Source organism: Labrus bergylta, chromosome 5, assembly GCF_963930695.1.
Source record: "Labrus bergylta chromosome 5, fLabBer1.1, whole genome shotgun sequence".
Taxonomy (NCBI): domain Eukaryota; kingdom Metazoa; phylum Chordata; class Actinopteri; order Labriformes; family Labridae; genus Labrus; species Labrus bergylta.
The window spans coordinates 11323843-11340491 of NC_089199.1; the positions used below are offsets into that span (position 1 = coordinate 11323843).

General features: G+C 39.8%; 1 protein-coding gene across 2 annotated transcripts; it reads left to right on the top strand.

Annotated features, from left to right (window-relative positions):
* Positions 1-2130: 2130 nt before the first annotated feature.
* On the top strand, positions 2131-15920 carry epha2a (eph receptor A2 a). Of its 2 annotated transcripts, none has more exons than XM_065954757.1 (17): positions 2131-2312; positions 3136-3203; positions 4685-5321; positions 9152-9307; positions 9627-9959; positions 10977-11104; positions 11283-11460; positions 11554-11656; positions 11890-11942; positions 12014-12154; positions 12260-12445; positions 12553-12614; positions 12706-12915; positions 13119-13268; positions 13504-13697; positions 14145-14300; positions 15070-15920. In XM_065954757.1, the coding sequence occupies exons 1-17, from the start codon at positions 2237-2239 to the stop codon at positions 15176-15178; spliced, it is 2940 nt and encodes a 979-aa protein (XP_065810829.1). In that variant the 5' UTR covers positions 2131-2236; the 3' UTR covers positions 15179-15920. The 2 variants fall into 2 exon arrangements, with proteins under 2 accessions (XP_065810829.1, XP_065810830.1); XM_065954758.1 differs by having other exon boundaries at positions 12029-12154.
* The last annotated feature ends 729 nt before the right edge of the window (positions 15921-16649 follow it).

Consider the following 16649-nt stretch of genomic DNA (forward strand, 5'->3'; position numbering starts at 1 on the left):
ATTTATCATGTTTAACTACAATTTGTGTTTGTAAGTAATTGAAGTGGTTGTCACTTGCAGGTCAGAAAGCCATAATTCAGCCCACACTTAACTTGTTAATCTATTATTTCACTAACATCTTTAACTCTGTCTGTTGTATGATTAATGTCCGTGTATGGTAACGTTGGACAAGACAATGTCCGCCTCTTCAGTGGATTTTTTGGGGGGTCTTTGTCAAGGCGGCTGGCTGTGTTTGGCTCTCAGATGGAGGGGGCTCTTCTTTCCAAGTACACATCGCTTCACAGAAGAAGACTTGACTCTGAAATTCCTTCTGATAAGAGTTGCTAGGTGATGCTATTGTCAGATCCTCTTTGTGGTCACATATTCATACCCAAATTGTTAAGGTTCTTTTTGAGGAGCGTCTCATTAGTAGTCATATATTCATACCACACCGCTCCCCCTCTACTTGACCCCTCCTTTACCAGTCGTGGGAAAGACAAGTCCTGGACGAGATGTGGAGGATTCGGGCAATTACTTAGAGGACAGTCCAAAAGATTGTCCAACTTAATCACTCTTTCATTTTGAAAAGCAGCCAAATCTTAAACGTACTGTTTTATTGTTATTATTAACATTTGCTACCAACCAAAAAATACAGTGCAGATAAAAAATTCAGTGGTTTCCAAATGTGTATTTACACTCCATATGCAAGTGTGACCGAGCAGAATATATATTGTTTAAATCAGAAAATAAGATTTACTTCCATCTTTAATTGAAGTTATTTGCCTTTTGCGAAACCAAAACTACAGTAAATACATGTACAAAGAGAATGAAAATTGCCTGAATTAAGACAGATCTATTTTTTTCTGTGTGCTTGCTTCATAATCTTTAAATTTGGCATGACAATCCTGTTAAATAATGGAAGCCATTTTTCAGGGCCAGACTCATCAGAACATTAATTTCAACTCAAACAGCATTATTAATTCTTCTAGGGTCAAATGCTTTGGAGCGGCTTTAAAATAAAACGCACAAATTAAACAGAGCACATACAACAACAAATGAATTAAGAGCTGAAAGACTACATTCTTTTATAGACTGATTAATAAATAAACAGTATGAATAAAAACAATAAAATGATCAGTCTTTAAAATGATTTGACACAAGCTGCTCCCAGGTCATAAAAGTAATAAAATATCCATTTATTTTGTTCATTTGGAGAAAATCATAATTCCAACAAGTTTAAAACTATATTACTGAATATTAGTTGGGAAAATCAGCCTACCTTTATATTCCCCATCATAAGGTACTTTTTTTTCTTCATGAAATATATATACAACAATTATTTGTGCTAAACTTGAGGTGCCATTTCTGTTCACCTTTTTTTCCAACCTAATATCATACTACATTTCAGAGAAGAATTTCTTGTATTCTGTTTTTTTGGTCAAAACAATCTCATATAGATGAAGCTATACCCGAACGTACACCACCAACTTTAAAATACATGTTCAACACTACTAAAAATCCATGCAAGTGTACAACAGAGGTGACATAATATGTTCAATCAAATCATGCTGCAGGACATGAAGCTGAAACAAAACTATTATTGGAAAACTAATTTCCCAGCTATTAAAAATGTACTCTGAGGAAGTTATTCTGTATAATAAACACTATTCTTTTTTTGCATTTTGTCAATACTATGATAGATTTCATTGGGATATTGTTTAATTTCTATGACATATATCTATGCACTTTGTATGTCCTTCTTCTATAAACTCTTTGTTTTTAAAATGTTTGAGAAAGGGTATTTATTAAATCTTTGTATTAAGCATTTTTGTTAACATAAGTGAGCTAGGTCTTACAGAGTTTTAAAACAACTGGAGAAATGTACAGATGTCATTGACATGTGGGTTAATTGATACAAAAAAAAAATAACATGATGTGATGCAATCTTTAAATCCACATGTGCACTGTCTGAACAGTTTACGAGGGTTTAAATTCTTGTGAATTAAACAGGTGCCGTCCCGCAGAATTGGCTCCACCCCCTAATTACCAAATTTGGACAGCTACTACATTCCAAAGGCGACCGGGGCGGGGCTTATGACGCCACCTGTTTGTCAATGGGTTGCCCGCGGGCTCATGCTCACTCAGCCGGTAGAGCGAAGTATTTGGAAAAGTAGTGTCCGTGGGAGCACTGCACACGGAGGAGAGCAGAGACTTTGGGATATTTAAACACGACTTTGAAATTAAGTTGTGTGGAAATATGGAGCTCTGTCGGGTCTACTTCTTTTTGTTTCTATTTATTAACCACTTTTCAACCAGCCTGCAGTCGAAAGAACGTAAGTAGTCTACTGTTTTAAAAGATTTCCGACCTATAGCTTACCGCACCTCATGAGTCAGGAGGTTGGAATTTTTTAGCTGTTTTAGGTTTAACTTTCTGTTTTTAGTTTTTTCATTGTCAAGGAAAAATACCCTATAATTCTGTAGCCTACACTTTGCTGTTTTTGTGTTGTTGTTTGTTTTCTACGGTGAATGTCTTTGAAACCAAAAGCGTAAATAATTAAGAATGGTTTAAATTGTATTATAAATGTCATTACTTATACATTTAACATATTCTGAAACGAAAAACTTTTTTAAAAAACATAGCCTAGTTGAATTAAGTAGCCCCTTCGTCAGTTTAGGGTTAAGGGCCACCTGTAGGCTGCCTGGACATGTCCGACCTTTTATTTTTTAATTTCACTTTTGGTGCCGCTTCATGTATTTCTCTCGTCATGGCAATTCAAAGTGCCCACGCCTTTCTCCGACTTTTTAAGTCATGTATCCTGGACGTGGAGGACACGGTCAATGAAGTCTTGAATCAGAACGACATGCTTGATTAAACAGTCAAAGCCTGGCATGTGCCCCCCATAAAGCTGTCGGCCCCATGGGGATCAAGGCAGAAAATTGAATTGTACAGTCATATCATAGTCATTTCCAATTTTTTAACTGTCTATTAAACAGAAAGGAGAATATCTTATACTATTTGGAACTGTTTTATGTTAGGCATGAAAGACCTCTCTTATAGCTAAATATTGACTACATTTTTCTTCTCACACTGTGATGTAATTTGTTGTTTGTGTGCTTTTTGTAACCACGTCATATGTTTTCCTTTTGTCTCTGCAGAAGTTTTACTGGATATGAGCGTCTCAGGCTCAGAGTTGGGCTGGTTGACTTTGCCATATGAGAACGGAGTGAGTATTTTTACCTCTGTTGGCATTTTTAAGACTTCAGGTTCTAGACTTGAAATAGTCATTCTCTGTGTAAGAAAACCAAATGGGCCAAGAAGGTGAAGATAAGTTGTTTAAGAATTTGAATACTATTTAGTAATAACAATAGCTGAGGCCTCTTCCTGCTCATTTATACTAAAAACGCTCTCTGGGAGAGATGGAATGAGTGGCAGCTCCATGAGGTTTGGCAGAGTCTTGTGTTAACTCTACCCTTTCATAAAGAACTTATGAATGCCGTTAACATGTCAAGGTTCAACCCTTAGATGAATTTACTGTGCATTTCTACAAAATCACAGGAGATATGTAGTCATGCTAACACTAAACAACGACGGTAAATTTTGAGATTTATTCGTCCTCGTGATCCAGCTCTGAATTTAGAGAGAACAGCAGCAAGATGATCTGTACATTTGCGGGCAGACGTAACGTAAAAGAGGCATAAAGACTGGTCCATGTGTGGAGAACCATCCCTCTATCTATAGTTCAGTGGCTTTCCGTCTAAATAAAGCAACAGGACATGACCACTTCCACTGTGTGGGCTATGTTTCTTGTCTGAGTGTTCACAAAGATCTAAAGATTCTTGTTTCAATGGATAGGACTTCCTCATGTCCATTACAGTTTGTTTTGTTCTTATAAAACTTTCTCAGAGTATTGTAACTGTAATATATTCATTTTTAATGCAAGGATAACTGCTTGATTCTTAAGTGCTGTAAGACATGACTTAAATGGCGATAGAAGTAGGGTAGTAAATAAAGTAAATGCTATAATTCAGCGTTTGATTAGGCCTAAAAATTGAGGATATATAAAAAGAACAGACTGAAATGATCTTGAAAGCCCCATAAAATATAACATCTACAGCTTAAAATATTGGAAATATTTCACTGCCTCTCGTTCTAACACCAGTTGAAGTGTTGTAAATGTAAGCATTGATTTATTCTCTGAACACAGCAGTACTTTAACATACGAGGTGTTACATTTAATGTAAAATCCAAAGCTTTTAATCTTCTTACTGGTCATTGCTACCCTCTCTTAAAAACTCTTAATTGCTGCCAATTTTGCTGCCATGCCTTTGCAATGTGCTTATAAAGCTCATTTAGCTGCCATAAATCTCTTGGTTTTCTACAGTAGTATTTGCTGGATTTATGTGCGCCTCACACACATGCACCCTCTGTGAGTTAGGGCTGAACCACACACGTCGCGACTGAGCACAACACATGTCCAGGCCAATAATCTTAATTTGTGGAAGAAAAAAAAGCAGCTCCCTTCTTCACTTTACAAGCTTCTCACTCAGCATGAAAGAAGAGGTGTCTCATTAGTAAAACTGGTTTTCGGCAAGTACAATGCATCTGATGCCTGTACTTATTCCCTGAAAACCACAACCTTTCATTATAGTAGTTTGGTAACAAACTAATCCCTCTTCTCTCTTTTTATCATCCTCTGTTTCGCAGTGGGAGATTGTCCAGACAGTGGTGAATGGCTCACTTCTTTACACCTACAGTGTTTGCAGCATAGACTCTACTGAACAGGATAACTGGCTACGCACAACGTTCATCCAGCGGCGCCCGGGGACCTCTCGTGTGTCTGTGGAGCTTGGTTTTGTTGTACGAGACTGCAACACTTTTGAAGGGGCTTCTGTTGCCTGCAAAGAAACCTTCAACCTTTACATCTCGGAGGCTGATGCCGATGTTGGCACAAACTTCCGTAAAGGCCAGTTCAAAAAAGTAGCCACCATCGCTCCTGATGAGGTCACACGGGGCCGGGTGCTCAAGGTCAACAGGGAAATAAGATCAGTGGGGCCTCTGTCTAGAAGGGGCTTCTACCTTGCTTTTCAGGACATGGGTGCCTGTGTGGCGCTGCTGTCTGTCAGAGTGTACTACAAAACGTGCCCTTCCACGGTGCAGAGCTTGGCGGCCTTCCCAGAGACCGTGGCTGACGCCCTCACAAAGGTGGAGGGAGCCTGTGTGGAGAATGCTGTAAGCCAGACCACCCCCAGCATCTACTGCTCAGCTGAGGGCGAATGGGTGGTTCCCATGGGCCAGTGCCAGTGTCTCGCAGGCTACGAAACCACAGGGGACTCCTGCCAAGGTAAGCACTGCTAGAAATACGCCATGCACTCAACTGAGACGTGTTTATGCTGCAATGTGAGTAATTAAAGCTCTCCAAACACTACTTTTGGCAAGGTGTGAGGAATGAGCACAGAGGAATGGTAATTGTGTCTGGCTTTCTGAATATCTATCATTTATACACTACACATGTCTTCAAATAGGTCAGGTACAGTAGGGCAAGGGGGGGAAAGGGAAGATGTCTCAACATGTTTGTCTTGTTTAGATTGTGAAGCGACCACAAGCACAAATTGCTCTATGCACTTTAGATAATAATCCCAAAGTAAATTTCAACAGCTCCTCTCTTCACCTGTTGGGCAATGGCACATTCTTTCCACTGCTTTTCTCTCAGGACTCACAGATACGGCTGACACACCGTTGTTTTATGGTTATGACTGTGGCTGGTGGCGATAAAGTACTGTACAAACGATCTCCCACTGACTTACTCATACAACATGGACTTTGAGTTTGCTTTGGATCTACACACTATTTATTTCTCAGTGGAAACTAAGGAGGTATTGAAAACTCAGAAGAAGCTAAAAAAGAAAAAGAAAAGTTAAGTCATTAGCTAAACATTCTGCGTTCAGATTCGATGCCTCCTGGTTTCAGGTTAGCAGTGCCTTCTCAAAGTCACAAACTGAAACTTATTTGTCAGTAGATATATCTTGTATAATTTGTTGTTGATTTAGAATTTCTTAATGGTTAAGATAAGTAAAGGCGTGTTATTTTTTGAGAACAAGCTGGTGAAAACCATTTATAAAGCCAAGAACTGAAGATTTAGAAACTCAAAGTTGAATGTAAGTGACACCCAGACTAAGATTAAGTATTCAAAAACTGCCCTCAAGAAAGAACTTCAAGCTCATACACACGAGAAATAACAAGTACGTAAAGTACAACACATAGCTGTGGTGTTCTTACTGTATTTGCTCCTACTGTTTGTGCGGAAGTTTCTTCACGGGTGTGGTTTGTTGAACTGTCTGGAGGAAACGTGGGAGGAGAGGAGGATGCAGAGAGGAGGAAGGAGGGAGGAAGGGCACAGTATGGTGCGGGGATTTCTGAAAGGAATTCTTTCACCCTCACGTCACCTCCAACAGTGGTTGACTAAAGGAAGGGTCCGTGTGAATGTGTCAGCACCACTACCTGAGTGGTGTGTCTTCTCTTCGCAAGTATTTGTTGTGTGTGAGTTGCCAAGGTGACTGGAACCACAGATTAGAGGGATGGAGCTGACACGCCTGCCAGAGGTTAGACTGAGTCAGACAGCAGTTTATGACTCCTGCTGGTCCGAGTCACCTTGACTGGCACAGTATCTCTAGCCATGACTCAGTTCTGAAATGAACAGGTTTCTCAAGATGAAATAAGGAAGTGATTAATAGATTAGTTGATAGATTGTCCAATTGTTTAAGTGTTTTCTTTTCTTCCAAAAAAGCTTTAAAAGGTTTTTTTTCTAGCATAGAAATTTGTTGGGGAGTTCTCACTAGACACAGAAAAAGCAAACTTGACTTGGGGAAATTGTGAAATTCAAATTCATTGTACTTAAACACGCTGTAGACCACAAATGTTATTTATATGGTTGAATAAAAGTATTGTAAGTTACAGTCCTGCATAATGCTGAAAGATAGGTGTGATGATTCAAAGAGTGAATCTAGTACTGACGTTGTAAAGTGAGGACAGGATAAGAGAGAGGGGCGGGGATGAGGTTAAGGCAAAGGAATGTTTCTGTCTTTGAGGTTTTCTTACTGCAGTTGGACTCTGAGTCTAGCACCTGGAACAGAAGCTGGCAGTGGAAGGCAGGAAGTATTGATGATGAGGAAAAACTGCCCTCCAAAGTCTGGAGGATGACCTGAGTGTTTGTATTCAGGAAATACATTTTTAATGACACAAGTTAAATCACAAGTATTATGGCAATGAGGTTTGTTCCAGGCATGTCCTCATTTCCAATTTTATGTTTAGTAGAGAAAGTGATATCCTTAGAGGCTCATATGGATTCCACAGAAGAGTCCAACTGTTGTGGGAAAAGGAAGTAAAGTGAGAAGAGGAGGAATGCTGAGTGACACAAATAAGCAGGTTGTCCTTGGTAGGAGTCAGAGGGTGGGGAGCAAGTCGACAGTTGGTGCATGAGGGTGGTTAGCTTCATGGCTGCTTAGTTAGGTGTGGAGTGTAATTTAGTCAAGAGGATTAGTAGAGCAACAGGACAGCTGTTAGCCAATGACATGCCCCCGCTTCGCCTCCCTTTACTCTTTCATCCGGTTGTTAACACACGCAACGAGCTCCCTAATCCATGTTCCCACTCATTAGAACAATGGGCCGACTCAAAGCAAAAAACAGATTCAATTAACAGATGCACCGGTGTGGAACAGAAGTCCTTTTCACATGTGTTGTAGTCACGGAGGAGTCTTGGACGGTTAGAGGAACAATTTCCATCAACAAGTAAAATTTGAAGTAAACTGAGTGAAAGTTTGGATCAGATAAAGCAATGTTGTTAACCCATTTAGAGTGTAAAATTCTGTTTAATTTTAAATTTTTCTTTTTGAAAATCCACAATTCAAAAGTTTGTATATACATTGTTTGCATACATCCCACACATGCCGCCATTTGTGAGCTGCATAATGAGTAGTGCAACATATTTATGGCACCACTCTGGCCAATCTCGGAGACAATAGATGAATAGGGCCAGAGTTTTTTTTTTGGTACGTGACAGAGGTCCTGCTGCCTCGGCTCAAGATGAAATGGGCTGGCCCCCTTTTCTTATGCGAAAGACCTCAGCTACACCCCCATTGCCGCCAAGTGACTCCCTGGGGAGAACTTCTGTTGGTGCTCCAGACCTTTGCCCCCTTCCCCCATTCACCAATCTATTCATCTTCATCCCTCCTCAAACTCAGCCTGCTCCTTCTCCTCCACTGAGGCGATACTCAGAGTGCAAAGGTCCTTCTGCCTCGGTGGTGAAGTAACGCGACCACGTCTTAAACCTGGGGTTCACTCGACCTCTTCTCACGGCCACCAGAAGAGGGACCACATGAAAGGCTTCTCCCGAGGGAGGCAGCAGAAAGAGAGAAGAGAGACAAGAACTTTAAAAAGAAATATTCCCTTTGTTTCTGTGCTGAGGCTCTTTATCAACCAAGAGAGTATGTGCATCTGTTTCCATAAACATACTAAAAGTCAAAGTTTTCTCTGGCAGCTTTTCCTCTTTCCTGACTCTCTTTCCTCTAACTTCTCAACCTTGGATCCCTTAATTTGCGAATTGTTTCGGAGGTTAAAGGAAGGAAGAATGGGAGGAAATATCAGCTTCAGACTGAAATGCAGCTCTTGTGCTCTGGTTTCTGTCCACTCTGCATGTTCATTAACCTCCCATGACCTGGAAGGCTGTTTATCTGTTTGCCAAAATGTCTATCACGACTCTCTTTCGCTCAGTGTCCAAGGTGCCACTTCCCTTGTTAAAATTAGAAATCTGATCTGAGAGATAATGTGAGCTAAGAGTTCACAAAAGGAAACAGTAGATCAGATCACCTGATATATTTAATGTTCGGCTTTCATCCGGTCGACACCAGCAGTGTGACCTGGGATTAGGCCTCCGGGCGAAAAAGGCGAGTGCAGGCAGATCGTCGGGCAAATCCCTTCTCATTTCTCTGCATACAAAGACTCAAAGATTATAGGTTACTCACAACAAACGCTTCCTGTCAGGTTGGAAAGGACTGGTATTACGAGACAGCTTCATTGTTTGCATTTTGAGCACTCATTCCTTCCTTTTTTTGTCTGTTCATAGCTACAAGTGTATGTCATGCCTAAACTAACACACACCTTCTTTTTCTCACACAGTGTGCAAACCAGGCTACTTCAAGCCTTCTGTATCAAGCCAGTTATGTCAGGTTTGTCCTGATAACACCAAGCCCTCCACAGCCGGCGCAACTGAGTGTCAATGTGAGGATGGTTTCTTCCGCTCCCCTTCTGATTCGCCTACATCAGCCTGCTCTGGTAAAAATTCTCACTATTAAATTAAACTTTAAGCTAATTAGAGGCAGATCAGAACCTCAGGCTAACTCTTCTGTCATCTACTTCCTCTATTCCGCCTGAATAAATGCTGTATTTAATTTTTCATTTTTTTTAACCAGTAAGAATGTTAAGTTAAATGTATAAATCTCTTCTTATTCTTATTTTTTTTATATTTTAAGTGCTTATTTACTATGTATCTATTCTTATATTGTTTTATTTGCTCTGATAACATGATTCTGTAACGCCACAATTTCCCAGTTTGGGATCAATGAAGTAATTCTATTCTATTCTATTCTATTAGCCCCACCCAGTGCCCCTCGTGACTTGAGCTCCACCACCCTTTCAGCAGAGGGCAGGCTGCAGCTATCCTGGAGCCTGCCGCTGGTGACTGGGGGCCGCAGTGACCTCAGCTACAGCGTGGTGTGTGAGCACTGTGAAGGCACCTCATGTGTTGCCTGTGGCGAGAAGATCCGTTTTGAGCCAGGTACTACTGACCTGCGGGACACCACGGTCATTGTCAGTGAACTTGATTCTCATCTGAACTACACGTTCACTGTGGAGGCTCACAGCGGTGTGTCACAGTTTGGTACTAAGAGGCCCGCTGCAAGCATCACCACCGCTCTAGACTACACAGGTGAGCTCCAGCACACCTCTTTTTCTTATTGCTTTGAGCTTTCCTTTGGCTCTTCTTCCTAACTTTTAAGGGCACACAGACCCCACTGCTGCATATGTAAAAACACAAAGTCATAAAGTGGTAATGACTCCCTTTGTCAGATACTGAACTTGCATAGAAAAAGTGAAGAAATCCCCAAATTGTTATAAAACCCTATAATATTGGCATATAATGAAATATCTTTTGATGTGTTCTGTAGTACAGAAGCCCTAAGCAGACATACATCCATACATTTTTATTTTACTCAATTTCCCATGATATCAACTAATTTCTGGTTGTTTTCTCGATATTTAACTTATTTAACTAATTATCTCAGGACTTACTGTTTTTTCCATGATAACGAGTTGATGTCTTGAAACAGAGGAAACAAATTAAATTAGCCTGTATTCACGGGGAAACCCAGATAACAAGATAATAAGTCTTGATCTGAAGAAAAGGACAAACAACAAACATTTACTCTTGATCATGAGAAATGGAGTATAAGAATGTACTCTTAAGATACAAAGAGTGTCATTACTTACTCCAATCAAAACCAGTTAGACTCCAAATAGGTATAACTCACCACAACACTCCTGAATAAACTGTCAAAACAGAAATCTCAGAGGACCTCGAAGTGTAAAAACTACCCTAAACCCCATCCATACCACCGATATAAAACCAAAACATTTACATTGTTATTAATCATTTTCCTTTCTGGCGTCTTTGGGACACATGACAGAGTCATTTCTTATTTCCTGAAACTCATCTGTTTAAAATTAACTTTATGAGCAATTTTTAGTTATAACACTTTGTTAAATTGATAATTTGGGTGTCTAAGAAATGTTTGAGAAATGATTGTGCAAAAATAGGGCTTACTTCACAAAGAGGAATTCAGTCTAACCAAAGATTCCCAAAGGCTTTTATTTCCAAATGCCTTGTCCAACGACTATGATTACTCACTAACCATTGTTATGCTTTCTTCCTCTCAACCACTGTTAGATCCCCCCAAGGTGACGTTGATCCATCTGGATGATCGCAGCCCCACCAGTCTGTCTCTGTCCTGGACTCTGTCTCGCAGGCCTCCAGCCCACATCAATCACCGCTTTGAACTCATGTACCGCAGAAAAGTAAGACAGAACACTTTGTTCTCATTTGCGTCTCCTTTGCGTCTCATTCAAAATAGATAGATAGATAGATACTTTATTGATCCCGAGGGAAATTCAAACATGGAAGCCTTTAAGGGAAATGTAAACACACTTTATTGTCAAGTAAATAAAGAAATATTCTAATCCATCTTTTCCTCAGGATGATGATGGTGAACGTGATGTGACCACCTACACAGTCCTGATTTTGGAGAAAAGTTCTGTCCTGATTAATGACCTCACCCCAGACACCACTTACATGTTCAGAGTCCAGGCCATAAGTCCTGAAGGCAACCCGGGCAGCTACAGCACGGAGCACGAGTTCAACACTTCACCATTAGGTACCAGCAATTATAAAGTCTTGGGAAATACATTCTCTGTTTAAAATTTCAGTTCACATACTTGAAATGTTTTCTGCTCTTTGATTTTCACAGCTGAGTCTCGGGTCCAAAACAACTCCACCATGGTCATGGCAGCTGTAGTAGGAGTTGCTGTTATTCTGCTTGTCGTGGTTGCTGTACTTCTACTGCGTAAACGGTACATAACTACACACATATAAACAATAAACACCTGTGTCTTCCAGAAAAAAATGTCATCCTCAGAGCTGTGTTATTATGAGCCACAAGCTCAAGCAGGGTTTATCTGTAATGGATGGTGCTGCTATTCAAAACAGACATTGTCTTTGTCAGCAGAGCCTGACCTACATATTTTGTAAAAGCAAATCTTCATTCTGTAGATTCCAATTATCATTTTCCATGTTTTTCTCTCAGGAGATTAAGCATGCGTGGCAGAGGAGGCCCTGAAGACCCCTACTTCTCAACAGGTTAGAAATACTTCTGTACATGCATGCAGTAGTATTCATTGAATAGAAATATTATTAAGCCTAATGTTTAGATTTGTCCTCCCTAGATCAACTCAAGCCTCTGAAGACTTACGTTGATCCACACATGTATGAAGACCCTAACATTGCCATCCACAAGTTTGTCACAGAAATTGACCACAATGCCATCAGCAAACAAAAAGTCATAGGAGTTGGTGAGTGTGTTTTTTGTTTTTTTTAATCACCTGTTTTTTCTTTATATTGAATCTGAGAAAGCAGTCTCTGACTTTCCTCCTGCTGTCCGTCTGTCTGTCAATCAGGAGAGTTTGGGGAAGTGTTTCGTGGCGTGATGAAGACTCCTAGCCGAGGGGAGTTTGCTGTGGCGATAAAGACCCTGAAGCCAGGGTACTCAGAGAAACAGAGGCAGGACTTCCTGAGCGAGGCCAGCATCATGGGTCAGTTCTCGCACCCAAATATCATCCACCTGGAGGGAGTTGTCACCAAATGTGAGTCAATGACCTACTACTTAACTCAAGAGTCGTTCACAACTCATTTGAATCAAAAGCTTGTATACTTTTCTTTTACTCAAAGAGCTTTTTGTTTTAACTTTCAGTCAAGCATATCATGATAGTGACGGAATACATGGAGAATGGAGCTCTTGACACATACCTGAAGGTAAGCACAAACAGAGTTGGCATAATTAAAGGATTTGGGTTTTAGAGTTAAACTCATAAAATATTAAAAAATATACTTTTTCCCCCTTTAGGGCCGTGATGGAGAGATCCCATCATATCAACAAGCGGGGATGCTGCGTGGAATAGCTGCTGGGATGAAATACCTCTCTGACATGAATTATGTCCACCGAGACCTCGCAGCAAGAAATGTCTTGGTTAACAGCAACCTGGAGTGTAAAGTGTCTGATTTTGGCCTGTCGCGTGTTCTCGAGGATGACGCTGAGGGCACCTACACAACAAGAGTAAGTCTAACGTCAACATTTAAAACCTAAAAGAACGTCAACAGGGAACACTTTTTGTTCTTTTTCCAGTTAATAATGCCAGACAGTTGCTGGTATGTTTTTCTCCCAAGTGCCCAATCATAAGTGTTACTCTTGCAGCGCTGTGTGTTTTCACTCGCTCCAGCCATTAAATATGATTTTTTTTAACGTTTCTCTTCTTTCAGGGAGGTAAAATCCCGATTCGCTGGACCGCCCCTGAGGCCATTGCATACAGGAAATTCACCTCAGCCAGCGATGTGTGGAGCTTCGGTATCGTTATGTGGGAAGTCATGGCATTTGGAGAACGGCCCTACTGGGACATGAGCAATCACGAGGTATGTTTTGGTTCCATGGTTTTGGTTTGGATTGTTTAGGACTATATAAGTCAAACTTGCATGTGTGTTACAGCCGAGAGTCTGTGCTTGGTCAGTGGGGATATGTTGCCTGACATCCAGCAGACTTTCTCACCTTCCTCTTCAAATTAACTGTTAATGTCAACATTCAAACAAAGCACTTTTCTTTGCTGTTAAGCTAAACCCTGCCCTCACCCGGGCCCCTTCTCTTCCTCAGGTCATGAAGGCGATCAATGAGGCCTTCAGGCTTCCTGCTCCAATGGACTGTCCGTCTGCTGTCTACCAGCTCATGCTCCAGTGTTGGCAGCACGACCGCTCCAAACGACCTCGCTTCACAGACATCGTCAACATGTTGGACAAATTGCTCAGAAGCCCAGAGTCTTTGAAAACCATTGCTGACTTTGATCCACGGTAAGAGTGTTATTTTAATTAACATTAATTCCTACTAAAGGAGACACACTTTTGAGAAATTGTCATGGAAAGAATAAAAATATTTACAATTGATAATAAATAAAAGGCAAGTATATTCTCTGTTGGGATGGCCAATTTTAATTCAATTAACCTGTTATTTAAAAAAAATACTTGTCCACAATGTATGTTGACTAAAAGAATAGTTTGAGTTTCGGAAAAAGGATGAAAAACATTGTATAGCTTTGTTCTTATATCAGTACTGAAAACAGTGGGATCACAGCAATTTACAGAGGGTTATGTGTTTGGATATTTTGGGGTTGGTCGAGGCTATTCTCTGTCTCTACTTGTTCTCTTGTAACTTTCAAAACGTATTCTCTTACAAACTCTCAGTGTACAAAATGTAGCTGTGGATGTTCCATGTTCTGAATATATATAATTTCTTTGCAGTGTGTCCATCCGCCTGCCCAGTACCAGTGGATGTGACGGCACCATGTTCAGGTCGGTGCCTGAGTGGCTGGATTCCATCAAAATGAGCCAGTACAACGAAAGCTTTGCCCGTGCTGGGATCACAACCATGGAGCAGGTGCTCGCCTTGAGGCATGAGTAAGTGCACACATGCAGGCACAGGTGCAGCCTCGACTCGCTGCACTGATTTATCTGGCACCAGGCCACATTTTAATGTAACAGAGAAAGTATTGAGCTCTCAGCTTGAACATTTGTTTCTGGTTTGTTAATGCAGAAATACTCCAGTCCAAATGTGCACATGTCATTCCTCTCATTCTTTAGTGAATAACTTCTACAGCAGTGGTTAGCAGCTTTTTCTGTCTCACAAACCCCGTCTGCAAAATTAGCTCAAGTACTCTGTCATTGCCACCATCTGTCAAGTTTCAAATGTGTTTCTTCCACTTTGAAGTGGATCTACTTTAACATTATTACTTATTATATAATATGTGTTTGCATTCAGTTAAAATATCAGTAGGCTAGTTTGGTCATGTTAATTATGACTTCTATGAGAGGTATAAGAAAGACATTTCGAAAGTTTATCACCTTTAACAATCAACAATCTTACAGTATAATAGTTCATTATTTACTTTTACCTAGATTTAGTCGAAAGATTATGTCCAGTACTTTAAGCTAACTGATTCAATGTATTTGTTTAATTCATCTTAGCCGTTTCTATATTTTAAAAAAAACACTACTTTAAGCTCACTTTGTTCAGCAGTTCATGAGCTACCTTCACCATACTATTTTTAAAAATTGTATTGTAATTTTAAGCTCACACTTTCAGTATCAATGAGTTCTGTTAACGTGAAGTGGAGGACATATTGTTTAAACCATACTAAAAAAGGTTCTCATTTATGTTTCCTTTTAGAGACATCAGAAATATTGGAGTGCGGCTGCCCGGTCACATGAAGAGGATAGCATACAGCATCCTGGGTCTGAAAGATGAGACCAGCTCTCTCAGCGTGTTTGCTGTGTGATCTAAGCATTCCTTCAAATCAAAGTGCACTGACCGACCATGCCATTTCACTCGAGGACGAGGAGGACTTTTGTGGGGGTGGGGGGGGGGATGAAACTGAGCTGTGCTGCAGGTTTTTTTACCTCCTCTGTGACACTGTGTGGAACGACTGAAGAGACACTCCAAGCCACTCAGAGAGGACTGAGATTAAAAACACTTATGTACTTTATTATAACAGAGGAGAAATCATTTATCTTTGTGAACCAATGGACTATATGTTGAACATAAAAAACTATTTGTGATATAGTAAATGAAACCATTGTAAAAGTAAGTGTAAAATGTTAGACGATGTGATAGTCCTTGTCCTGCGTTGCCTGAATGACTGATGAAACATTTTATGCTCTTCATGAATAAGAGCCTTTTCTTCCAAGCACTCACTTTATTCTGCCAGTGTTTCTGGATCCTTAAAGATACCTTTTTCTACATTATTGTGATTAATGAGACTTTCTTTTACATTTGGAAAGATTATTATACTCAGGGCAAAGAATCACACATTCTTATGTTTAATAGTTAGTCTCTGTATCACAATTGTTTTCCTCAAATTGTTTGTTTGTTTACATCATGTCTTAATACAAATGTTCATTTTATTTAATATTTATTTTGTTTTATATTTATGTCATTTGTTACATGAGAAATATATCCTAAATTTATACCAGGTGGTGTATTTTGTGTTTAAATAAAATCAGTGTTGCCTTACAAATGAATCACTTGTCTTTTTAAATGTTATGTTTACAATTAGTCCACTGAGATACTCTGTTACTGAGAAGTTGTGATAAACCTTTGCAAAGTTATGCTCCAATGAGTAAGAAACCTACTGAATATTGACATCCCTTAAGTGGATCATTTTGAGTTAACTATTGTACTAACGTTGGTGATCCTGTCCTGTCTCATTTTGAACTGTCAGTGACTCAAGTGATCAGTGTTGGTAACTTTGATTTATCACCAAAAATCCAAATAAGTGTCATCTTAGCCTCGGCTATATGTTTCAAAAATGTTTTAGCATGCTATCATGTAAAACTCAAAACTGTGCTGTAACTGTAATGAACAGTGACAAAACACTGACATTTTATTAATTAACTTTGACTTCTGGTGATCTATTTCAATTATTTGATCATTTTTGAAGAGAAAAATTAATATGCTACTTTAACTTTTCCGATAATGTAAGTTTAGCCATCTTTTTCAAACATTCATTAGGCTACTTCTATCTAACCAATTTTATCCTGTTTTACCACACCCATAATATTTAGTCCTTTAACCCCTTAATCTTGTGCTTTTAGCAACCCGTTTGAACCTTTATACTTATTTAGCTTTGTATAACCTTTTCTTACCATAACCTTCTTGTTACTTAAACTACCAGTAACTTTGTCAACATGTTTTCCAGAACTGTTAGCAAACGTATTGGACCTTCCATTAACTAATCCACTACAGAGTCC